Source organism: Monodon monoceros, unplaced genomic scaffold (genome assembly GCF_005190385.1).
Source record: "Monodon monoceros isolate NGI ecotype Baffin Bay Population unplaced genomic scaffold, NGI_Narwhal_1 Super_Scaffold_3, whole genome shotgun sequence".
Taxonomy (NCBI): Eukaryota; Metazoa; Chordata; class Mammalia; order Artiodactyla; family Monodontidae; genus Monodon; species Monodon monoceros.
Genome location: NW_021703780.1, coordinates 33,431,205 through 33,455,610, shown reverse-complemented (window position 1 = coordinate 33,455,610; position 24,406 = coordinate 33,431,205). Strand labels below are relative to the sequence as shown.

General features: G+C 58.7%; 1 protein-coding gene across 5 annotated transcripts in view; it reads left to right on the top strand.

Annotated features, from left to right (window-relative positions):
• The window catches only part of FOXP4 (forkhead box P4), a 51,533-nt gene that overhangs the window by 18,559 nt on the left and 8,568 nt on the right, over nucleotides 1-24,406 (top strand). For 2 of the 5 annotated variants that reach the window (XM_029242556.1, XM_029242557.1), the window contains exons 2-11: nucleotides 311-536; nucleotides 12,272-12,367; nucleotides 18,382-18,504; nucleotides 19,037-19,123; nucleotides 20,665-21,167; nucleotides 21,443-21,547; nucleotides 22,304-22,391; nucleotides 23,447-23,530; nucleotides 23,637-23,844; nucleotides 23,925-24,001. In XM_029242556.1, the coding sequence (XP_029098389.1) occupies nucleotides 327-536; nucleotides 12,272-12,367; nucleotides 18,382-18,504; nucleotides 19,037-19,123; nucleotides 20,665-21,167; nucleotides 21,443-21,547; nucleotides 22,304-22,391; nucleotides 23,447-23,530; nucleotides 23,637-23,844; nucleotides 23,925-24,001 (1,581 nt within the window). In that variant the 5' untranslated portion in view covers nucleotides 311-326. Of the gene's footprint in view, nucleotides 1-310; nucleotides 537-12,271; nucleotides 12,368-18,381; nucleotides 18,505-19,036; nucleotides 19,124-20,664; nucleotides 21,168-21,442; nucleotides 21,548-22,303; nucleotides 22,392-23,446; nucleotides 23,531-23,636; nucleotides 23,845-23,924; nucleotides 24,002-24,406 lie in introns of those variants that run through there. The other 3 variants (XM_029242560.1, XM_029242559.1, XM_029242558.1) reach the window with 3 other exon arrangements.

Sequence of the window (24,406 nt, the reverse complement as noted above, 5' to 3'; positions counted from 1 at the left end):
GGGGGGGGGTTGGGGGGGTAGCGCCTCCTCGAGGAAATGTGGGGGAGGGGGGGCAACGGGCGGCCTCCAATTCAGTCTGGAGCTGCCCTTGCCTGGGGCGGAGGGTGACCTTAGGAGGGAGGGTCTGCACCGCAACAGGGGTCCCAGGATCAGCCTCCAGGAAGCTGAGAGGGAGAAGCCGCCCCAGGACTTGGTGGGGGTTGTGTCGTTTGGGGATGGGGTGTTGAGGGACACCGCCTGCTTCCCCGGGTGGAACCCGCCCTGCCTGTCCAGCCTCAGCCCCTCCCCCGTGTCTCTCCTCCCCCTCCAGGTCCCGCTAGAGCGACATGATGGTGGAATCCGCCTCGGAGACAATCAGGTCGGCTCCGTCTGGTCAGAACGGCGTGGGCAGCCTCTCCGGGCAGGCGGATGGCGGCGGCGGCGGCAGTGGTGGCGGGGCCCCCGCCGGAGGCAGCGCAGGCAGGGATGCGGCCGCGGGCCCAGACAGCAACGGCGAGATGAGCCCTGCGGAGCTGCTCCACTTCCAGCAGCAACAGGTAGGAGCTGGTGCCTCTCCCCAGCAACCCAGGAGAGGGGAGAGGGGCGCCAGGCCTCTTCCCACTACACCCTGGCCACCTGGGGGCCACCGCTCCCTGCCACACAGCCTCACTTTAACATTCTTGAGAAGGTCCAGCCTGCAGGGACCCCCTGTGTGCGCTCCCATTCGAGTGGTCACTAAGGCAGGGGGAGAGCAGCCCTCCCAGAAAGAGAAGTGGGGCTGGGCGCCTTGGGATCATGGACCTTAGAACAGCCTCAGAAATGCCCACAAGGGCAGACAGACGCCTGGGCAGCAGGCTTGAGGCTGTGCGTCTTGGGTGGGTGGGCGCCTGGGCTCTCCTCCCGCACCCCTGCTAAGTTAACAAACAGGGTTGGGGTAGGGAGACCCTGCTCTAGGTGTGTGTTCTTTGGGGGAGGGGGGCTGTGCACAGTGGTATCTTCATTTTATTTGTATTATAAAATGTTCCCCACCTCCACCTCTGCCTGGGCCCCTGATGCAGGCTAGCTGTGAGATTAAACTTCCAGGCACCAAGGGTCAAGGCAGCTGGGAAAAGGTCCAGAGCAGTAGGCAGAGGCAGGCCTCCATTTTCAGTGCTCAGACTGGCAGCCCTGTCTGCGTCCCCCGCCCTCTTCCCCTTCATCATTCCCACCCTAAACTGCAGAGTTCAGGAGTCCAAGACCAGCCTCTCTGAGGATCCAGAGGCCTTAGGGGGCGGGGAAGCCTAGCTGGCTCATGACAGAGCAGGGGCCCCAGGTCCTGGCCCCACCCCGGGGAAAAAGGGAGAATCGTGCTTGACAAGTTCAGGAGAACCGGCCCAGCCAGCCCTGGCCTTGGGATGCTCCTCTTATTTGACTTTGCTCCTCGAATCACTGCTGGTGGCATTGCCCCTTGGGGGCTCTGCTGGGAATGTGGAAAATTCGGGTACTGCATGTTCCTCCCTGCCCGTACCCAACCCCCGCCTCGTGCACACAGATGTGTGTACCCACATCGACCTCATGCTCTCTCCCAGGTTTGCCCTGGGGCTCCTTCTCTGACTCCATAGCCCCTAAGGGGCCCTTTACCACCACACTTCTTGAAGCTAGAGGTCAGACTGGAAGCAGCACCGTCAGAAGCCCGGCCCCGCGCTCTGCGCTGAGCTGGTCAGCCAGCACTGATGCAGGAACTGAACAAACCCAGGTTAAGCCCCAGCCTGCCCCTTCCCAGTTGTCAACCTTGGCCAGTCCTGGGCTTCCCTTACCTCTTGGCACCTAAAGTACTGGGGTTGTTAGGATCAGATGCAGTTTGGGTGTAAAATCCCTGGTCAGTACGGATGTGAACAGAATTGAGGACTTTAAAAAATTCCTTCCTCTTGCAAACAGTGGAAACTTGAGCAGTAAGGGCCTGTCTCCTTTCTCCAGGGAGATGGTCTTTGGGAGTTTGCTGGTATCTCCCAAGCCCTCCTAAACAGGTTCTCTGGGGAAGAGACCCACAGAATCTGTACCACCTGCGGGGGACAGAAGGTCAAAGGGCAGAACCCTGCCCTTCATCAAAATAATAACAGAGCACACCCCACCAGAAATCTCTAAGGCCACCCATTTTGTATGGGTGAAAACTCTTCCCCTCCTGCACCTCTATGCAGACAGAACTGTGAAAAATTTTGAATGTCGGGGGGAGGGCTGGGAGGAATACTGAAACTGGAAAGTTTCTTTAAAAAAATTATTTAAAGAGAAGACTGAACACAGATATCAGGATAAGTGGGGAGAGGTGTGGGGTGGGGAGGGACAGAACTGTCTGTACCGATCAGGTTTCTCTGTTCTGCGTTGCGCTCAGGCCACGTTCTACCATCTATATTCCACGTTCCAGTTATCCCTGTTTGTTTTGGTGAATATCCCAAAGTCCTGGAAAATCCTATATCTGTTTCACAAATAAACTGGGGTGGAGATTTGGAGGCGGGCGGAGGGAGGGCTGTTTTATCCATTTGGGCTCACTATGGGCGTAGTGCCTGGGGCCAAGGAAAATATTTGAGACTTAAAAAAGGTTTTCTTGGCTCCAAACTATGAAAAGAACCCTGCAAAATTAAAATTACAAAATTTTCAATTAAAAGGAAACAGTCTGTGGGCTGTCCTTCTCCCTCCAATATATGAGCGAGGCTTTGGGGGGAGCTTGAGGGTAACACTTTCTGGTCCCCCCTCAACAAGTGTCTCTGACTGTTTGTGGGGTAGAGTGAATGTAGGAAAGAGGGCCGTGGCCCAGCGAGTGCCCCCTCCTCCTCGACCCCCACCAGGAAGTCCTTTGAGGACAAACAAACACCTTGCCTCTGTTTGGTGCTTTGGGTCTTTCATTGCTTCACCATCCTGGGGAGATGGGTGTTATTATTCCCATATCACAATGAGGGGGCAGCCAGAGGTAGCACTGACTTGTCCAGGTGACACGGGAAAGGCTAGATCTCAGGTCTCCCGGTTCCTAGTGCAGGGCTCAGCTCCCACCACACTCACAGTCCCCTGAGGGAAATGGAGGCAGCAAGGCCTGGCGCCTAGTAGGTGCTAAATTAACCACTGCTGGTGAGTGAATGAGAGCACTCCACTCCCAATCTAAAAGCGCTCCTGAAACAAACCAACAAAAGCAGCAGTGGCCCCTGGCTCTGAGTGGCCACTCCAGAGGCAGAGGGTGTGAGCGGGTCTTCGGGCAGTGCCCGGGTCCCTCCTCCTCGTGCCTCCGTGGCTCCTCTTGGTCCGTCTGTCGGTTGGTCTGTTAGTCCCTGCCCCTCTGCTCTGGATAAACAAGCCCTGGAAATGCAGTCTTGGCCTTTGGGAGTAATGAGTTGACAAAGGAGAGAGAGAGATAAACAGGGCGAGTCAGAAGTCAGGCTGGTGACAGGACTTTAGGCTGAAACAAACAGTGCTGAAGAGGGCAGCCACGTCACTTTGGAACAAGAGCAGGCGCCTGTTTCCATGCAACAGCAGGCTGGGAGCTTGTTCAAACAGAGGCGGGGTAGGGGAGACAGGGCTCAGCTGCCAGGCTCTGTCTGACTGGAGAGAGGGTCCCCCTCTGGCTGCCCCATTTCAGCAGTCAAGGCCCCAGCTTCCCGCTCCCTCCTCCCAGCCCTCTTTTTGGGGAGTGACAGAGCCACACCGCCTCCACTCTGTCCTTGGGGCTTTCATCTGGTCTCCAGTCTCCTGGAGACTCACCCCTGAGAAGGAAGTGTGGAGAGGAGAGCGCTGTGGGCCCTGGAGCGTGCATTCACTCAGCAAACACGCATCGAACCTTATTTTGCACCTGGCACCCTGCTGGCCCGCTGGAGTTGGTGATCCCCAGCTGCTGTTAAAGAATGCCTTGAACCGAACAGGCGTGCCAGCTGCCCGTCAGCCCCCTCCCTTCCTTCACCAAGACAAAGTCTCCTTCCTCAGTGGCCCCCGGCCGCATATTTCCCCTCTAGGATGGCTTTTTTCTTTGAAGGTCGCCCCTGCATTTTCTCCTAATCTAATTTCACCTGTATGAAAATGTTCCCAGTGTGTAGGGCTTTCCCCATAGACTCCACAAATATCCCTGATGGGGGGCAGCCAGGGCTGGGAGAAGTGTGTGCCAGCTCTGGGGAGGTGAGGTGGAGGGCCTGGGGAGGTTTTGGGGACCAGGCTGGATGCTCGCTGGACTTGGGGCCAGGAGGACTGGGCCAGACAGTGGGGGCGGGCAGGGCTGCTGGCTCTGCCGGCTGAGCTGAAAGGCGTCCTGGGCCTCCGGAGCCTGCACTCCTATTGTCTTCTGGTTGTGGGGGTGACAGGTCAGCGGGGGTCACAGGAGGGTTGCCTAGCGTCTAGGAACTCCCACCGCAGTTGCCTTGGCAACTGGGGCCAAATCCCACCCTGTTCACATCCTGTGAGGAGATTCAAAATGGTTTGGGGGCTCTGCACATTCATGGGCTTTTAACTCACCCCCCTCCATAGAGATGGAGCGAGGGGAGGGTCAGGGAGCTGGGGAAAGAAGAATGGAAGAGATTTTTGTTCTCCTCCCCCATCTGGCTCTTCTCTAGGGGGATGGGGTGGAAAGGGGAGGCTTCAGAGGTGAATTAGCCCAGACACCTCACACACGCGTTTCGTCTTCAGGTCTGGGGCCCAGTTCTTCAGTCTTTGGGACTCCCACCCTCCTGCCCCAGATTCTGCTCCTTCATCTCTAGTCCTACACCCTCCAAACTCCCCTCTTCTTTCTGTAGAATGAGCCCCTTCCCAGGAAGTACTTGGGGCCTGGAGGGAGAGCTGGGACCCGAACTCCTCAGAGGCGAGACTTAGAAAGTTCCCGTGGGTGAGGTCCCTGACCCGGGACAGCTGTGGGGTAGTGTTAGAAACGACCGACCTCTCCCTCCTGCTTGGGAACAGAGCAGGTGAGAGGTGGGCCCGGGTAGTAAGGTGACAGGCAGGGTCCTGAGAGGATGCCTCAGGAGAGAGGACCTAATCCCCCCTTCTCTTTTTTTTTTTTTGGTGGTACGCGGGCCTCTCACCACTGTGGCCTCTCCCGCTGCAGAGCACAGGCTCCAGACGCGCAGGCCCAGCGGCCATGGCCCACGGGCCCAGCCGCTCCTCGGCATGTGGGATCCTCCCAGATCGGGGCACAAACCCACGTCCCCTGCATCGGCAGGTGGACTCTCAACCACTGCGCCACCAGGGAAGCCCATAACCCCCCTTCTCTTACCCTTCCTGGGTTACTAAACCAAAGGCCACCCTGTTTTGTGTGTCTGCCCCCTAGTCCAACAAAAAAGGAAGTTTCCCTAAGAGGGGAGAGAAAGGTCAAGGAGAGGGCCTGGGGCCTGGGAAAGGGATGCTCAGGCCCCTGTTTCCTTGGGACTAGGGAAGAGCAAGTCCACTGTGCTCCCAGGTTTCCCTTCTGCTGTGGAATTCTGACATCCCCTCTTTTTTCCCCCTCTCACCCCCTTTTTATTACCAGAGTTCTTGTCCTTACTGATAGGAGTTTGGGGACTGGGGAGAATTGGGGAAAGGGGGTGAGTGTTTCCGCTTCTGAGGGTGAAGGATTGAAGTGGGACAGGCCGCATCCCAGGGCCACTGCCCAGCGGGTGAGCTAGGTTTTCTCCTACTGGAGCCCCTTCATTCTGAGGAGCCCCTGTGGGGGTCAGTGGGGAGGGAACTGCATGCCCCCCACAGTCCCCACTCTAAACCCCACACTTACAGCCCCTGCGGAATGGCTAGCGTGAGGGTGGCGCTGAACCCAGGCCTGGGAATAGAACTCCTTCTGGAGAACTCCAGTTACTGGGACCCATCTGGGAGGAGTCTCTCTGAGGGGAAGCGCCACCATCCCGCGACTCCCCCGCACTATTTCAGCTCCTTCCCGGATGCCACTGCTGGACCTTTCTGGTGGAGCCGGTTTGGGCCCAGAGGGGCTGGATGGGCCTGGGGCTGCTCCCTGCTGGGGGCCCGAAGGGAGGGAAGGAAGGAGCCTCTGGGGAGGGCCTTGCCCTTTTGGGCACTGTTGGGTTCGTTTGTTAATTCTGTTCTGTGGAGAGGCGGCATGAGACGCTCGCTTGGTGGTGAAGGGGTCCTAAAACCGGTCTGTGCATCTCCCACCCACGTGGGCCTGTCTGTATCTGCGCGTTGCTGGTTTTCATTTTAATGGTTCTAATTTGAGAATGCGCCAATGTCATTTTTACGAGGTTGGTGTAAAAAAAATTTACAGCCTTTTCCAAAAAGCTTTTTTTTTTTTTCCAAGGGAAAAAGGTGGAGAATCACTTCGGGGGTTTTATGGTCTCCTCTCCCCCATCCTCCTTGCCCCCCTTCTCTGTGTAATTTCATTTTTATGTCTCTTTGCTGGAGGATAGAGCCTGGCTGGTGGAGAACCTGGATCTCCCCAGGTCAGCACCCTTAGTGGTGGGGGCCCCTGACCCCTGACCCTTCTCCCTGCACCCCTTCCCTCCACACTCCGGTCCCAGAGGACTTGTATTTCAAGGGGTAGATGGAGAGACATTTCCTGTTTAATTCAAGTCAACAAATACTTATTAGGTACCTACTGTTTACTAGCAGTAGGTTAGGTATCTCCTCTCAAGAGATTGTATCCATTCCTGCTTAAAATCCTCCAGCAATTTTTCCTTGAGTGTAGAAGGCAATAAAAAGCCATCGTCCCAGTGATGTGGCCGCTGCTGACCCCTGGGACTTCTTCTCAGGCCACTCAGCTTGGCCACACTGGCCTTTTTGGTTCATAATGCTCCAACCTTATATGCCCACCTCCGGGCTCTTGCACCAGCTCCTTCCAACCGTGAATACCCTCCCCTGAAAGAGTAGCCCCCCTCATCCTAAATGCGTCCTCGGAGAGGCCTTCCCTGGCCACACAACCGAAGTAACCAGCCAGCCGTCCTCTGCGTAACGCTGGCCACCATCTCACAGCTCGCTTCGCCTTGCTGTAGGGTCTGTCTCATCCCATTAGAACGTGAGCTCCATTAAAGCAAATACGCCATGTCCCCAGTGTCTAGGACAGTGTGAGTGCCCTGTGGGGCTTCACAAATACTCGCTGAATTATAGATAAATGAATCAAAAGTCATATTCCGGGGGGAGGTGGGGGGCAGGTGCTGGGCCTTCCTGGGAGGGCTTTTCAGGTTTGGGGTGGGCCGGCCCACCAAACACCCTTCTAGGGCCCCTTCCCCTAAATGGAGCCAGCTCCCAGTTGAAATTATCAAGACAATTGAGATCCCAGTTTTGCCAAAATTAGCGAGATGCAGACAAAAGAAGTTTGGGTTTTGTTTATTTTGGTTCCTCTTTACCACCATCGGGATTAGACCAGAGTTTGCTGGGGCGGGGGTTCCTCCATCCTGTCTGCCCAGCTCCTGGCTTCTCATCCCTGTGCAGAGCCCCGTGTCAGGCCCAGGGGGACTCAGGTTCTGCTTCTGCCGCTGTGTGACTTTGGGGCGCTTTACTGCCCCTCTTCGGATCTCCGTTTCCTTATCGATAAAGTGAACTAGATAAGTGTTTCACAGACCTTTTTGCTGGAGATCTGCCGTAAGAAATGCCTTTTATTTGGAGTGGCAGCACACAAGAGTTTCACGAAACAATGCGTATGCTTACCTAGTAACTCTGATGTTTTCGTGTGTGTGTGTGTGTGTATTTTTTCCTATTTTTTTGACCTTCTAAATTGATATTGTATGACCCACCATTAGCTCATGACCAACAATTGGGAAAACACTAGACTAGATACCCTCTAACACTCCAGCTCACCAGGTCTGTGACCTGCGTGACTCTGCTTCTCTGTTCTCAAAGTTCAGCCCTTCGTGCTTGTCTCTCCCTGAGCACCACGTCCCCGCCCTCCCAGACGCACAGAGTAAGGCTGGGACCCCGACACAGACCTGGAATCCTCCAGCCTGGAGAAAGAACCAGTAAACAGCCCTGCACCTGGCCTCCACAGAGAGGACGCTGGTCCTCCCCCAAATTCTCCAAGACAGAAATGAGGGTGTAGTCTCATCCTGCAGATGAGAGATGCATCTGCCCCAAGACTTGTTTTTCTTTTCATAGCAGCTCCCTGTTGCCCTCAAAGCACTAGCTTCATTCCCCTCCAACCCTGCCGCCCTCCCTGGATGCCATCCGTTATAAGCCATTTGTTCCTAATTGTGAAGCTCCTGCTAATGACTTCTGAATGGGCGGTTGGGGGAGGAGAGTTCGGCTTCATTAGCGAGACTGAGTTCTTAGGCTTGAGGGGGAATGGGGGTGGGTGTAGATGGAAAAGGGCTTGGTTAACAAGTCCTTCTGGGTGGCACTGGACAAATGATCAGGAGCTGCCTGGGAAGGTGAAAGATCAGTAATCACAATCACAAGTTAATGTCCATCCGGGACCCACTGCCAGCGCCGTGCTGAGCACTCCATGTCACTGTCACGTGTGTTCTTCACAGCAAACCTGTGAGCTGACTACAGGGTTATTCCCATTTTACACAGGAAGAAACTGAGGCTCAGAGCAGTGATGTGACTTACCCAAGGTCACTCAGTATTTGGTGGAGCCAGGATTTGGACCCAGATCCCTTTGACCAGGGTCCGAGCCCTGAATGGACCAGTACTGCTTCCTTTAGAGGAAAACTAGACTTCATTCCCCAAACCACAGAGCTGGGCATTTGGTTTTCAGTCTGAGGGGCGGAGGGAGCAGGAAAATATGGTATAAAAGGCCAAATGGCTCCCAATTTCCCATTCTGCCCTGAGCACCCCCATGCCTTCTCCCCGGTGGGATTCTCAATGCCTCTTCCTACTCAAAGCTGTATCTGGCCCACAAGGAAGAGACACTGAGCCCCGTGTATCAGGCCCAGCCACGGCAGGCAGCGCAGACACATGCCTGGTGCGCCAGAGTGGCGGCTGTGACTCGGGGCTTTAGAAAGCCTTAGACCTACCTGATCCCCTGGGTGACCACCCTGGAGGAGGACATCCCAGGCCAGAGGGCCTCCCTCGCCCCTCCTCCCAGAGCACCATCCCTGGCTAGGGGTCCAGATGGGGGTGGGGGATGGCGCAGCATTACAGGGCACTGAGCAGTCAGTGACATGTCCGGGCCATCTGGGGAGGGGAGATTGGGCCCCAAACCCAGGGTCTGCCCATCACCCTCACCCCTGGGCACCTATAGGGTGATCTTTAGGTGGTACCAAGTCCCTAATTGGGTCAAGGCCGGGCTGTAAGCAAAGTCCATGAAATGAGCGTGTGCTGCCCACTGTCACCTCCCCTTCTTCTCCAAGCCAGTATGAGGTGGGTGGCCATGAAAGTGAATGAAGGAATGAGTGAAGGATGAATGCATGAAGTGCCTAGAGGAGCAGACCCCTTGGGCTTCTCCAGCCTCTCTGGCTACTGACCTCCAACACAGCTCAATTTTCTGTCCCTGCAAGTGGTTTCCAGGCCCCCAGACTCACCGGCTATTTCAGTCGTCTGTGGTATGAGGGTCGCTGCGCCTGGAACGCCCTGAACCCTTCACCCTTCTTGTCCACTTGGTGAGCCTGCCCTTCCAGCCTCCAGTCAGCGTTGCCACCTCGTCTGGGCCCCGGTGCTGGTGTCCATCTCCACCTCAGTCTGTGACGGGCGTCTCATCACAGCACAGGCCCTGAGCCCTGGGGCAGGGCCAAGTTCTGTTTCTCTGTATCCCCAGCACCTAGCACCGTCCCTGGCACGTAGGAAACGGAAGGAAGGAGTGTGGGGGGAAGGGTGGGAGGTCAGAGGAGGTGACAACCTGGCCAGGCCTAGAGTCTCACCTGATCCCCTGTCACCTGGCCTAACGGGGGGGGGGGGGGGGGGGGGAACGCCCCCAGGGGGGGGGGGGGGGGGGGGGGCGGGGGGGGGGGGAGGAAAGGCTCAGAGTGATAGGAGGGGTGGGGCCTGTCGCAGGGAGGTCTCACAGGAATGAGATTGCAAGGCCCTGTCATTTTTTTCCTGTAAATCTTGTAATTTCATGCTCCAAGGGACCACCAAGTAAGTGAGTCAGTGGGGAGAGAATCCAGCCCCCCAGGCCACTCCCCCCACCAGGAGACTGCTCGGGACTCCCTCCAACTTCCCCTGGAAAACCCTCCCCTGTGGCTCCCCTCTTCCCACCAGGGATTGGGTGGGGGGGGGCTTCCTCCCCCCACCCTGACCAGCATCCCCTCTGGGTCACCTGGGCTGCCAGCCCCTCTGAGCCATCCTCTTCACCCACCTTGCCCCCTGATCTCTGACCCCTCCACCCCATCTCTACCTTTGGAGGACAGAGAGCATCTGTCCAGCCCGTGTCATTAGACCTGGGTGAGGGGGTCCCTAAAAACGAGGCACATAGAGGCAGGGCCCCTTCCGGATGAGCAGCTGGCCACCTCCTTCCCCTTCTTCACCCTGCACCTCCTCCCACAGCCTCTCAGAGCCCTTGACTCAGGTCAGATTTCTACTTTCTGATGTGAATCTTGAAGAGAAGCAACCCCGGGCCACTCCTCCCAGTGTGAGGTCCCGGGGAGGAGGGGTGTGGAAGAGGCCTAGGATCTGGGGCGCTGGTGAGGGGCATGCCAATCTGGACGCCAGGTCTGCCCTGGGACACGCTCCCATAGATAACACCAGGGTGTATTTAGGTACTGTCCTAAGGTAAACTAGGTTTAAGCCTCAGGGAGGCTCAGCTATTCAATGAAAGGGCAGCGAAGGGGGTGTGTATATATGCTTGGTGTACAGTGGGCGCCCCCTAAGTGTTTGCTGAGTGGCGGGGTGGGGGACTATGAGTGCATCCGTGTCCCACCTTATAGGTCTGCCTTGGTGGTGCTCGCAGTGGGTAGGAGAGTGGAAGTCCACGTGAGGACAGACAAGTGTGTGTGGATTGATGTGTGAGGAAGCCGCAGGTGGCCTGTTGCTTTTAATAGGTGCGCTGGGGAGAGGCTGGAGGAGGTGAGAGATTCAGGATACGGGAAGGAAGCCGTTGCTCCTCGAATGCCGACCAAGTGCCAAGCACTGGTCCTTTAACACCCCACCCCCACCCACACGTATTTCAGAGTTAGGTAGTAGCCCAGTTTTGCAGAGCAGACTGGAACACAAAGATAGGGGATAACTTGCCCAAGGTCACACTACCGGTAGGCGGCACAACTGGGCTTCAAACCCAGGTCTGCCTGATGCCAGGCCCTCCCTGTCAAAGGCCTGGACACAACTGCTCTGGCCACCAAGGAGATCTTTGAGGAACCTGGGTATATTTTGTGCTCCTGAAATGTGGATTCAGGACAGGTCCCCACATCCCCTGCCTCTGAGCCCCTTACTGACCTGGAGTGGCCGGGGATGGAGGGCTTGCTTGGCTGACCTTACAGAGAACTTCCTGTAAGGTCAGCCAAGGCACATCCCCTGCCTCTGTCTCCTGCCTGACCTCTCCTACTCAACCTCTCACTGCTCGTCCGCCCACCTCCTAGGCCCACTGCCTGGCCGGAGAGGCTCCTCCTGCAGACTCCATGCATCTCCCATTCTCATGATCCCACCGGCTCAGAGTCCGGTCTGAGCCACCGTGGCCTCCAAGCCCCGACCACGACAGTCAGTGTAACTCACTGATAGCTCACACACTCCCTTCAGGACTTGATCCAATTCCCCCAGTGCCACAAGGCCCTGCTCCCAGACCTCCTGCCCTGACTCATAAAGCCACGTAGCGCTCAGACCCTGAGACTCCACCCTCATCCCCCCAACTGTGTGCTCTGACTCCAAGTGAAGGCTACTCCCATAGCCCCCAGACCGACCACCTAGTAAGGCAGATGGCCTTGGAGCCAGGCTTCTTGGCCTCAGATCCTGGCCCTGGCGCTTCCTAGCTGTGTGACCTTGGGCGTATTACTTAACTTCAGTTTCCTCATGTGCAAAATGGGACTGATAATCCCTACCTCACACCCTCCCGGGAGAGGATGAAATGACATCTTGCCTGTAACGTGCCTGACACGTAGTGGATGCTCGACAAATTGGACCTACTATTAATAACCTGAGTCCCCCACTGTACTCTCTCCTGGGTCCTTGTTTTCACCACTGACCCATTTGCTGACCCCACTGAGTCCCAACAAAACCTCACCAGGTCCCAGAGTGAGTCCCTGCTGGTTCTGATCCCCAAAGCCTGGCAGCTTCTCTCAGTGACTCCTACCTTCATCCTTATCCCCTAGCCCAGGTGGACCCTGTGACCCTCTCACTCATCCCCAAGACCTTCTACATGACCCTGACCTCCTCCCCTTTATTCTCTCCAAACGCTCCCCGAATCCAGGATCCTGCACTGACCCTTGCCCTCCCACGTCTGCTGGAGCAGCCGGAGCACTGATTCCTCCCTGTCTTGCAGGCTCTCCAAGTGGCCCGGCAGTTCCTGCTGCAGCAGGCCTCGGGCCTGAGCTCGCCAGGGAACAATGACAGCAAGCAGTCGGCCTCTGCTGTGCAGGTGAGGAGGATGCCCTGCTGTACCGGGCTGGGCTGGGGCCAGGTCGGAGGGTGGGCTTGGCACCGAGGGAGGGGAAGGACCGGCTGGAGAATTGCTCTGGCCCCATCCCCAGTGCCAGAGAGGGGGCGGCTTTCCAGAGGGGATTGCAGTCACTGCAGGGGCAGGTGAAGAAACGCCACCTTCTCATCTGCATCTGACCGCCCAGCCCTTCCTCTACCAAGCCTCACGTCTGTCGCTCAGCGTTTGAGTCTGCCTGAGCCCTCTGTCTCTGTACCTGTCTGCCTGCCTCCTCTTCCCTGGCTCTGCACCCAGGGTCTCTCCCTGGCACTTCTGGGTCACTGGGCCCGTCCCTCTCTGCTCCCCTCCCAGGCTGTCTCACTTGCTGAGGCCACCATGCCCTCCCCCCACCTCCCCGTCTCTCACCCACCAGCTCTCTCTGTCTCCCCACGTTTCCTGTCTCTTGATGTCTCTGTGTCTCTTTTGTTTTCCTTTGCACAGTCTGCCCTTTTTGTCCCCCTCTCCCTTCCCCGCAGCGTGCCGGCCCATCTGGCTGGCTGTGGGAGGGGAGGGGAGATGGGGTTGGGGGCGGGGGGTAAGCCAGGCCTTCTGTTTACCTTTTGTGTCACAAAGAACTTGGGAGAATTGCCGTCTGAGTCGGGGTGGGTCACAGCTCCACGGGCAGCCCGCTCCCCTCCCCCTAGCTCCCCTCCCTCCCTGGCTCCCCTCCCCCTCCCACCCCCCACAGCCGGGCTTCCTCGCCCTCCCCACCCCTCTTGGGGAGGGGCGGGGGGAGAGGGGTGGTGGCTCCAAACTGGGGAGGGGACTAAGCGGGGCTTTGGAAGGAAGTTTATCTAAGGGAGGAAGGGTGAGCACGATCCGATCCGCAAAGCGCTGAAGCCTGAAGGGTGGGGTGCTGAGGGAGTGGGGGGACGAGAGGACCAGGGCAGGGAGGGGGTACAGGGTGGTCGGAGAAGGACCCGGGACTGGGTTTGTCCTGGGGCAGATTCCAGTGCTCTGTGGCTCCAAGGGCATATCTGGGTTTTCCGTGAAACAAGCTTACATTCCGAAAGTACTTTCAAGAAGTTGAAGGTGCTGGACAGGACAGTTGTGGGGCCTGAGCAGTGACCCTCTTTTAAAAGTCTCCAACCTAATGAGACAGCCCTCAGGGGGAGGAGTTGGGCAAAGAGGGGTAGTGGCCTGGGCGGGGAAGGGGAGGACAGTTCGGATAAGCCACTAACGGGAATGAGGTAGTAGGTTCTCATGCCCCCGTAGTGTCAGGACTGGGTCTCTTTGAATTCGGGAGCCCCCCATATACTCCCTGGGTCTGAAGTGGCCCTCGGGCTACTGTTCTGAATCTGTTCTGAATTTTCTACCCTGGGCCCAGCCTAGTACCCGCTTCTAAGAACAGGGAAGGGTAGGCTGGGGAACAGTAAGAATGTTCCCCAACCCAGAGAGGGTCTCCAGACCCAAGTAAGAGGGAGGGAGCTGGATGGTGGTTGGAGGGACTGAGGTCAGACATCAAGAAGGACTTTGCAGCAGGGTAAGAAGGGTAGGATCTGAAATAATTAAGAAAGGAAAGGAGGCTGTGGAATCTTCCTTCGGAGATCACCCCCACCCCCAAAAAACGAGAGGGGTCGCTCAACAAACACTCAGTACTTCCTAAACTGACAACATTTGCAGAGCGCTTACCATGTATGATGGGCTGGGAGGAGCAGGGATGGTACCTGACACGGAGGAAGCTTATTTCGAGGCTGAGGGTTGGGATGGATACAATTTGGTGCCAGAATCAAGGACCCAAACTCAACCTCTTAAGTATGGGGATCGGGGTCCCTGGGTGTGTGGGGAGACTAGGCCAGAGCTTAGTTTAGGTTCAACTCCCTAGCAAATGACCAGAAGGTAGTCCTCAGTCCTGGCTGGAGCTGCAGCAAGAAAGATCATGGTGAGACACCAAGAAGAACTTCTAGAAATGGCAAGGGGGCTGAGAAGATGAGACGAAGACTGGGCACAGCTAAGGGGCCTGCCCTAGCCAACCTTCTGCCCAAACTCCCAGCTACCCGTGCTGCCTTCTGTGACTGAGCTCTCCCTGCCTGGGGCCCAGGCGCAGGGACAAACCAGGCAGTCTCCAGGCTGGAGCTGGAGACCCAATATGGTTTTAGAAACTCTTCTGAAGCTGGCTCTAAGAGAGGGGTGGTGAACATGGCTGGGAGGTGAGTGGGCAGGCAATCCTGCCTTGAGTTGGGGACCACTGGGAAAGAGGCTGCCATGGATCTGCATTACCCACTTGATTCAGGCCCCAGATCAACAAAATATGCTCTCCCCTCTCCCACCACCAGCCTTGAGTTCTTAGAAAAGCTATTTCTAGGCCCTGGACCCCGTGCGGGGTCAGAAGCCCCACTTCCTTGGAGATTATGAACCTGAGAGTGGGGATGAGAGGCAAGGAAGGTATCCAGGGTTGGGGCTCCAGGCTCCTGGAGAAGTTCAGACATGGCCCCAAGAACCCCCGTCTCCCCAAGCCCAGAGAACCATCGGGCCAGGGCCCCGTACTGGGGACTGCGGTTCTCTGCTATGCTAAGCACGCGGCAGCATCACAGTGTATGCAGGAAGGTGTGAGTTCTGGAGCTGGTTGTTTGGGTTAAAATCCTGGCTCTGCCCCTTCTCAGCTGTGTGACTTTGGACAAGTTTCTTAACCTTAGCCTGAGTTGCCCCATCTGCAAAATGGGGCTAATAACAGCATCTGTCCCCTAGGATGGTGAGGATAAAACGAGATGATTTTGTAAATGACCTAGTGTCTGCCCCACGGTGATTTACATGGTGGTCGGAGGGCTCCAGGCCTGAGCAGGGTCCCCGAGGGAGGGGCTGGAGGCAGCTGTCGGCATTTTGCCCGGGGCTCACACTGCCAGGGCTTTTGTAAGCATTTAGCTGCCCTGGCCGCCCTCCAGATGGTGACTCACGGGCCTTGCTGGGCTGACTAGCTGACGGTGCTCATCCTGACACATCCCAGCCTGGTGAGGGGTCAGTGGGGACACCAGGGGAGCTCCAGCTCACTCCTCAGAACCCCCAAGGGATGTGAGGGGAAGGGATGGGCTCAGCCAGCTCAGGAGATAGCAGGCAGCTGCCACCTCACTGACCTTTCTTGACCCTGCTGGGCCACCTTCAAGACAAGTACACACAAGGTAATCCATCCAGATTACCGCAGCCGCCTCTCCAGCCTGCGGCTCAGCCAACTGGCAGGAACAGCAGGGGCCGGGGAGGCCTTCCAAGGTCATCTCTTCCATTCCCCTGCCTCCAAGTAGGAAAGCCCCAAGGAAGGAAATACCACATCCTTTCCTGCAGGCCACTCGCAGTGACTCACACCCCTGGTGCCTGGAAAGACCTCCTGGGTGTCTAGGCTCAGCCTCCTCGGCTGGGGGCCCTGTCCATCTCCTCTAGTTCAGTTCTCACAGCCGTGAGCATGGGAGGCCCAGAGCTTTTGCCCAAAGTGACCCTTGCCACGTAATGGCCCTGGGGCCGGAACGTTGGGGCCCTGGCGCGCCTAAGGTGCACTCGTGGAGGAGGGGAGGGAAAGAAGGGGAAAGGAAAATCCAGAATGTTTTAAAAAGTAATTTCCTTTACATTTCTGTAGAATTTCATGGCCATACAAATCACTTTCACTTACTTCTTCCCCCACTGTCCCTCTAGGCCTCGGTTTTCTCACCTCTAAAATGGTGACGATGATGGTACCCTCCTCCCAGGGCTGCTGTGAGGATTCGGGGAGATAATACACGTAAAGGGCTTAGCCAAGCACCTGGCACGCCTGGCATGTAGTCAGCCACCACCACCATAATCTTGAGCAGTCCTGTGAAGCGGGGAGGGCAGCTGTGCCAAAGCCCAGTTAGCAGATGCAGAAAGTGAGCCTTGGCGATTTCAAAGGATAGTCAGTGTCAGGGACAAGAACCTGGGTCATCTGACTCAGAAATCCAGGGCTCTGAGCTCCACCATGTTGGGGGCCCCCGTGTCAAAGGACAGGTATGCAGCTGCCTCGGGGGCACCCAGCAAAGGATACAGGCTGGCTCTGCAAGGGGGGGGCTGGATGTGTGCCATGGCCTGCCCCTCCGAGAGTGGGAACCAGAAGAGCCCTGCAGCCTGGCTTTCCCGAGCCTCCCCAGGAGACAGTTGTAAAGAGAGAGGTTGGCCTTTGGGATCTCTAGCCTCATCGAACCCTTGAGCTCCCTGGATGGTTCCATTTCCACACACTCTCCTAACCCTTCTCAAGACCTGCTCTGAGCGGCGGGGAGACAGGCGGTGTGGGATGTGGGAACATAGGGAACTGCAGAGCATACAGACCTGCACATGAGTCCCAACGCTGCCGCTTAAGGCTCGTCGTTAGAGGCCCCTCAGAGGCTTCGTTCACACGGTGTGGCCGTGGCTAAAAAGCTAGGTGCCCCTTCCAGGGATGTTTGCACAGAGATGGCTGCAGTAAAGGAGGGGAGCCCAGGGCTGGGGCTCAGCCACTAGTGAAGGGGGCGCAAGAAGAGGTGGGGGCAGTGAGACTTACCGATGTCCCTGGAGCCACTGCACTTCCCCCCGTTGCTCCTCTGCCTGGGGATGCCCTCACTGGTGGCTTGAGGCTGAGCCTTGCCCCTGCCAGGGATCCTGAATGGAACCAACTCCTCCTCTTCTGCCCCACCTGTGGGGCTGGGGGAAGGTGAAAGGGCCCAGGAATCCACTGGGGACACAACCTGTGCTGTCCTGACCAGGACAAGTCTCTGCGAGACACTCCCCCTGGACTGGCCCACCAGCACCCCTCCCTCCCTGCCCCAGGGTTGATCTGCCAAGAAGGTAACTCAACTCGGGGGAGCACACACTTAGTGAGTGCCTGCCATGTGCCAGCTCTGCTAGGGCTGGGGAGTGAGACGGGAGATTAGAGACTTGTGCACATGGAGCTTGAAGTGCGATGGGGGTGGCCGATTGCCGTGCCAGGACACCTGTCCTGCTAAAACAGGGCATCAAGGCAGTGCTGCAGCTTGGGCTACCCAGGCTATGACTGCACAGGCTAGGGGTTTCAGGGGAGGTGGGAACTGGGAAAAGAATGATGATACTGCTTTTCCCTGAACCTTTTGCCTGTAGCTAGATTCTCTGGGCCTCCTATAGAGGCCTCACCCAGGGCAGGGGGCAGAAAGCTCCCCTACTATGAGAATCCTGCAAGTTCCAGCTGGAAGGAGGCATCTCTGTTTTATGGTGGAGGAAACTGACACCCCAGAGACAGCCAGTGAATGGCTGGAGGTCACTTGGCAGGTTCATTGCAGAGCGAGGAGGAGCAGCCTGCCTCTCCCCGCGTCTCTGCATGGCGTTCTTTCCACCCCACTGGGACCTAGTTAGGTGATTACACGTACACACTCACACGGGGTGGCCCTCACGGTGCTCCCTGGGCGTCAGCTCCCGGTCACTGTGTGTGCCGTCTAGACAGGTGTGCTGTGGTACGTGACACGCATGTGAGAGGGGCCAAAGTCCAGGTCCTCATGCCATGTGGGCTACAGTTTGAAACCTTCCCATCCATGGCTGCAGGCTGCCCTCCTGGCCAGGCCCACCTTGTAGGTCGTGTTCTCAGAACGGACTGAGCTGGAGTCAGCAGTGGCTAGGTGCTGCCCCTCCCCATCACTGGGGGAGAAACCCTGCGAAGCATGGATTCTACTAACCAGTGTCGCTGGGGTCTAATCGTCGTGCACCAAAGACAGCACATCCTGCAATAATGTCCAACCGCCTGCAGGCTCTGTTCTAAGTACTAACTCATTAGCCCTCGTGATGACCTTAAGAGGCAGGCACTATCGCTACTTCCATTTCAGAGACGAGAAAACCAAGAACGAGGGAGGTGAGTCACTTGTCCAGAGACGCACAGCTAGCAGGTGGCAGAGCCAGAATGTGAGCCCAGGCAGCTCACTGCGGAGCTGCTCTGCCCTGCTGTGGGCAGGGGCTTGGGCGCGGACCCTGCCCGGGGTGGGGCGGAGGTGAGGGGCTGACGCGGCCGAATCTCACAGGTGCCCGTGTCGGTGGCCATGATGTCGCCGCAGATGCTCACCCCCCAGCAGGTGCAGCAGATCCTGTCGCCCCCACAGCTGCAGGCCTTGCTCCAGCAGCAGCAGGCACTCATGCTGCAGCAGGTGAGTCTGGCCCCGGGGGCCGCCCGGGGGGTCAGGGAGAGGAGGGTGAGGTGTTCCAGGCACTGGCCTCCCCACTCCCACCCTGTTTACTACCAATGTCACCGAAGGCCAAAGCAGTGGCGGAAACCAGAGAGACCGCTCCGGCCGGACTGACCTGCATTCCTCCAGGACAGCTGGGGAGGGGTCAGAGGTCGGGCCTCTCCCACAGCAGACCCCCACACACCCCCATACGGCCTCACAGCGCCCCACCTGTATCTCCAAACCCCAGGGAAGGACAGAGAACATGCTGGCACTTCATCCTCACCCACCAAGGGAGGGGGAGGGCTCGGCGCTGTGCGGGGAGGCTCCCCTCTCCCCTCTCCGTCCCCTCTCCGTCCAGGCTCTGCTCCGGGAGAGCCTCTCTCGGAGCAGACATCTCCCTGCTGGACCATCTGTTTCACAGCGGCCCAGTCACGAGAGGGTTGGCCGTTGCTTTGGGGTCAGCAGTCCCCCGCCTGTGCTAACCCACTCCCACCCTGCTGTCGACCCCCAGCTGCAGGAATATTACAAGAAGCAGCAAGAGCAGCTCCACTTACAACTCCTCACGCAGCAGCAGGCTGGGAAGCAGCAACCCAAAGAGGTAAGGGGCTCGGGCAGGGCCGGATGTGCCCCCTCAGAGGACCCCCGCCCCTCGCCTGCAGCGCCAGCCCTCTCCTAGCCAGGGGCTGGGAGTCCCGAAGTGGTCAGGACAGAATGGTCTTGTGGGGATAGCAGAAAAACCAGGAAAGGCTGGGGGACCGGATGGGGGGATGGAGGCCCACGTTCCACCACCTCCCCTCAACCCCATTCAGTCCTCCTCTCCGCGCTCTGTGTTGTTGGATTAGGAGAGCAGAAGGGCTGAGCCCTGTGTTATCTGAGCACATACGCGTAGACGGGTATGTGAGTGTTGGATGGTCCGCACTCATGACCGGCTGCCTCGTGGTCATGCCCTCTTCCTGCCTGCTTGTCTGTTAGTGACCCAGCACCTCAGCCCTCTAGCCTGGTTCTGAAAATCTTTCAGTCCCTCCCCTCAGCCCTGCCCCAACTTCTGTTGCTTCTTGTAACATCCTGCCCTGCATCTCCAGAGAACTCCCCAGCCTGCACCCCCTGCCCCATCTGGGCCACAGTGCCTTCTGAGCTTCCATACCAGGCCCTGCAGTGCCCCCCACCCCGTGTCCCAGACACGCACTTCCCTCCTGCTGGCCAAACCACAGCCAAGTTCGAGTTGCCTCTTCCCAGGAGGCTGCCCTGCTGACACCCAGTCATTCCCTCCCGCCCTCAGCCTCCCCCTCAGAGGTCTCCCCTTTGCTTCCTTCTCTGCATTGTCTCTAGGCTGAATAGCCAGCCCACCACCCCACCTCCAGGGCAGGTGGGCTGAGCCATCCCTGCCTCCAGAGCCCGGGACAGGCTCGGCTCCTGGGGCTCAGAAAAGGCTTGCTGACAGACTGACTGTCAGTGCTTGTGTGAAGTACTGAATCTGGGGGTGGGGGGGGCGGGGGGAGCAGGGCCAGAGCAGGAGAGAGGGAGCCACTAAGAGCAGAGTGAGCAAGTGCGGGCAGGCAGCGGGCACCTGGGCAGCAGTGATGTGACTGTTCCCTAGCCTGGGTCCTGATGACCTGTCGATGCTGATCTTTGAAAGTCCCGTCAGACGCCTTGATTCTCTGCATCTAAGAAGCAAGAGAGGAGAGGAGCTGGAGGGGAGAAGGCCCCCTCCTCAGAGTGGAAGGGGGGCACCCCGGGCATGTGGGAAGGGTGCCCGCCAGGCGGGAGTGGCCCCTGGAATCTGACAGGCTCATCCATCATTGTGATGAGAGCCCCCCGCGCCCCCCAGGCGAGCACAGCTGTGGTGCGGGAGCCGAAGCAGCGGAAGGAGGGAGGCGGGAGCGGGGAGGGCGTCGTGCTGCGTGTCTGGGCCTGGCCGTGTGTGTCTGCGTGCGTGCGCGCGCGCGTGCGTGTTCCCTGCGAGGAGGCATGCAGCCCTATGGAAGCTGGGCCGGGAGCAGGGAGGCCGCAGCTGCGGGCACCACGACAGCTCCGGGGGCCGACAGGCCCTGGGAGGGGGTGGCCGCAGGGTGGGGGCCAGATGGCACGCCTGAGGCTGATGGCACCCCTCTCTGCCCGCCCCCTCGGGCCCCCCACCAGGCCCTGGGGAGCAAGCAGCTGGCCTTCCAGCAACAGCTCCTGCAAATGCAACAGCTGCAGCAACAGCACCTGCTCAACCTGCAGAGACAGGGGCTGGTCAGCCTGCAGCCCAGCCAAGCCTCGGGGCCCCTCCAGACCCTCCCACAAGGTGAGTGCCCGCCCCTCAGCCAGCCCCAGCCCCACGCCCTCGCTGTCCCCGCGGGCTGGCAGCCCCTGCTCCCGGGAGTGAGGTGGGGGCCCCATGCGTTCCTGGGGCCCGGCCGGCCTCCCCTCTCTCTCCCTCCCATCGCAGCCGTGTGCCCGACGGACCTGCCCCAGCTGTGGAAGGGTGAGGGTGCCCCCGGGCAGCCCGCCGAGGACAGCGTTAAGCAGGAGGGGCTGGACCTCACCGGCACGGCCACCACCGCTACCTCGTTCGCCGCCCCCCCCAAAGTCTCACCCCCCCTCTCCCACCACACCCTGCCCAACGGACAGCCCACTGTGCTCACACCTCGGAGAGACAGGTATGGGCCTCTGGCTGGGAGGAGGTGCTGCACACCTGCCCGGGGACTGGCCTTGACCCTGAGGGCTGGCACCTGTGGTAGAGGCTGGGGTGGGGTTGTGGAGCTCAGGGATGGGCAGGTTTGCCTCTCCCGGGGCACGTACAACTGTGCCGGGCCTCTGGGGAACCTGTATTAGGGACAGAAACGTCATCAGTAGGGGAGCTGGGGCTGGGCGGGACCCAGGGCTGCCGGGGTCTTCAGGGTCCCTGACCACCATCTCCCTCCTGCCCTCCCAGCTCCTCCCACGAGGAGACGCCCGGCTCCCACCCCCTCTACGGACACGGAGAGTGCAAGTGGCCAGGCTGTGAGACCCTGTGTGAAGACCTGGGCCAGTTTATCAAGTAGGTGTCAGCCCCACTCCCCTTTGCCCCCCAGCCTGCCCCCCCCTAACAGGGCCCCTCATCCCCCAGCCTGCCACCTAGCTTGTCACTTCTTGCGCCTTCAGCCACCAGCCGTCCTGCCATCCTCACCCCAGCGGGGGGGGGGGCCTCGTTCCTTCTCTGCCCCCCATCAACTCCCCGGTCACTCCTACCCCGTCTGCGGTCTGTATTTCCTGGGCCAGCAGCCTCCCCACCCCAACCCCAGGCTGAGCCCAGCAGGTTGGGGGTGTGAGGAGAAGGAGACTTCCCGCACGGCCCTCCCCGGCTTCCCCCAGCCCCAGCCCCGGAGAGCGACGGCCTAGTGACGGCCTTCGGGCCTGGCGGACAGGCGGCTGGCAGCAGGCAGCCAGCTGCCATAGCCGTGCCAGGCTCTGTCACTGACCGATTAGCTCCGCTGTCTCCCAGACCCTTGCAGCATCAGGGTCAAACAAATTGTTTTCACGCTTCGTCAGAGGTTTACTTAATTAGTTCATTTGCAGTTAGATCTCTGTGTAGCTGGGGTTTTAGCAAAGACATCAAAAGGAGGCTGACGAGAAGGCGGCTTCCTCCGATGCCCCGTTTTTGTTTTTGTTTTTTTCCCCATCCCTTTCCCTTCTTTGTGTCTCTTGGTCTGTCTGCTTTCCAGCCTGTGGGCGGGATTACAGGGTGGGATGGGGTGGGTGGTGGCAGCAGAACCAGGGCCAACTTTCTCTTCTCCACCCCCTCCTCCCCCGGAAGACACCTCAACACCGAGCACGCCCTGGACGACCGGAGCACAGCCCAGTGCCGCGTGCAGATGCAGGTGGTACAGCAGCTGGAGATCCAGGTGTGGCCTCAGGCTGCGGGAGAGGGGCGTGGGGGGCTCCCCCCCCCGCCTCACCCCCAGCACTCACTTTCCAGGAGGGATTTAGGGGGTCTCATGGAAGGGTCATCTCATGCTTTCTAGGTCCTCGTTACCATGGTTGTAAGGTGAGGGCAGTCCGATTCTGAGGGGGAAACCAGGGTTGGGGGCCTCTCTGATGCGAGGTCCCGAAGAGACTCATACTAACACAAACAACAAAAATGGTATGCATAGCTAACATACTGAGCCCTTACCTTGTGCTCTACTAAATACCTATGTGACGCAAGGGATCCTCTGAACAACCTTACATGGTTGGTAGCTACCATTGTTATGCCCAATTTACAGATACAGAAAACAGAGGCATAGAGAGGTGAAGTAACTTGCCTCTGATCACTCAGCCAGTGGGTGGCAGAGCTGGGATTGGAACCGGGGCAGTCTGGCTCCGGAGTCTACGCTCTGCAGCACGGAATACTCAGGAGGCTACTCAGGACAGTCCATCAGGCAGTCAATCAATATTTACCCATGTCCCTCTGGCACCTCGCAGAGCTCCCTGCGCGAGAGGGTGGTTGTAAAAGATCTATTGAATTTATGAATAGGGGTGAATGAATCATTCATCCATTCCTGCATCTCCATTCAGTGTGTGAGGGCACTCTCACACACAAGTGCCACTGAACTTGGGTGTTGTTCAGCCACAGCCTCTGCTCTCGATGGGGAGGAAAGGCGTGTGCTGTTGGGAAGAAGGCCCCCCAGAGTGCAGCGGCTGTGCGGGGGTCTAGGCTGGGGACACACAGACTGGAGAAGCGGGGAGGGCTTCATGGAGCCTGCAGCCCCCAGTCCTGGCTTTGCGGGTGTGAGGGGCCAGAGGGGCAGGGAAAAGCCGAGGTCTTCCAGGAGCAAGGGACGGAGGGAGCTGGGGTACCAAGGGCGGGGGCGCATGGTGGTGACGGGCTTGGTATGTGGAGGAGGAGGGCCCGACTGCCCCCCCCCGCCCCCCCCCCGCCACCAGGCACAACCCCTGCTCACCTCCCACCTCTCCACAGCTCGCCAAGGAGAGCGAGCGGCTGCAGGCCATGATGGCCCATCTGCACATGCGGCCCTCGGAGCCCAAGCCCTTCAGCCAGCCAGTGAGTGACTCTCCCCTCCCTGCGGCCCTCCAAGAACCCCCCCCCCCCCCGCCCGGGACCCCCATCCTGTCGGCACTGGCCTCAGCACCCTCCCCATTGCTCACAGCTGAACCCAGTCCCCGGCTCCTCCTCATTCTCCAAGGTGACCGTCTCCGCAGCGGACTCGTTCCCAGATGGTCTCGTACACCCCCCCACCTCGGCCGCTGCCCCTGTCACCCCCCTACGGCCCCCTGGCCTCGGCTCTGCCTCCCTGCACAGTGGGGGACCCGCCCGGCGGAGGACCAGCGACAAGTTCTGCTCCCCCATCTCCTCAGGTAAGGGCCGTGGGGAGGGATGTCTTTCCCCAAGCCGGACCCCCCTTCTGGCTACCTCAGCCTCTGCCTGTCTCCCCCAGAGCTGGCCCAGAATCATGAGTTCTACAAGAACGCCGACGTCCGGCCCCCCTTCACTTACGCCTCCCTCATCCGCCAGGTGAGTGTGGGAAGGTAGACGGAGTCCGGGGGGTGGGGTGGGGGGAGGCACACAGTCTGCACCCCTCCCTCAGGGTCCCGGGACCAGAGAACGTAACTTTCCATCTCACACTTGTCCTCTCCCACTCACACCTGCGTTTTCCTTCTCAGCCAGACGGCCCCTCACATGGGCTTCGGCTGAGCCATCCTGCTGGTCACTCAGGCCTGTCTGTGGGAGCACACACACTGTCGATGCCACTTACGCCCCCTGTGTCATCCATACCCTCATTTCCACGTACACACACTCCCATGAGACAATTTTCTGATAGACTTATGGTCACTTGTAGTCTGTCTCCTTTTCTCTGTCTCTCTCAGATGCGCACACACACACACACACACACACACACACACACACACACACACACAC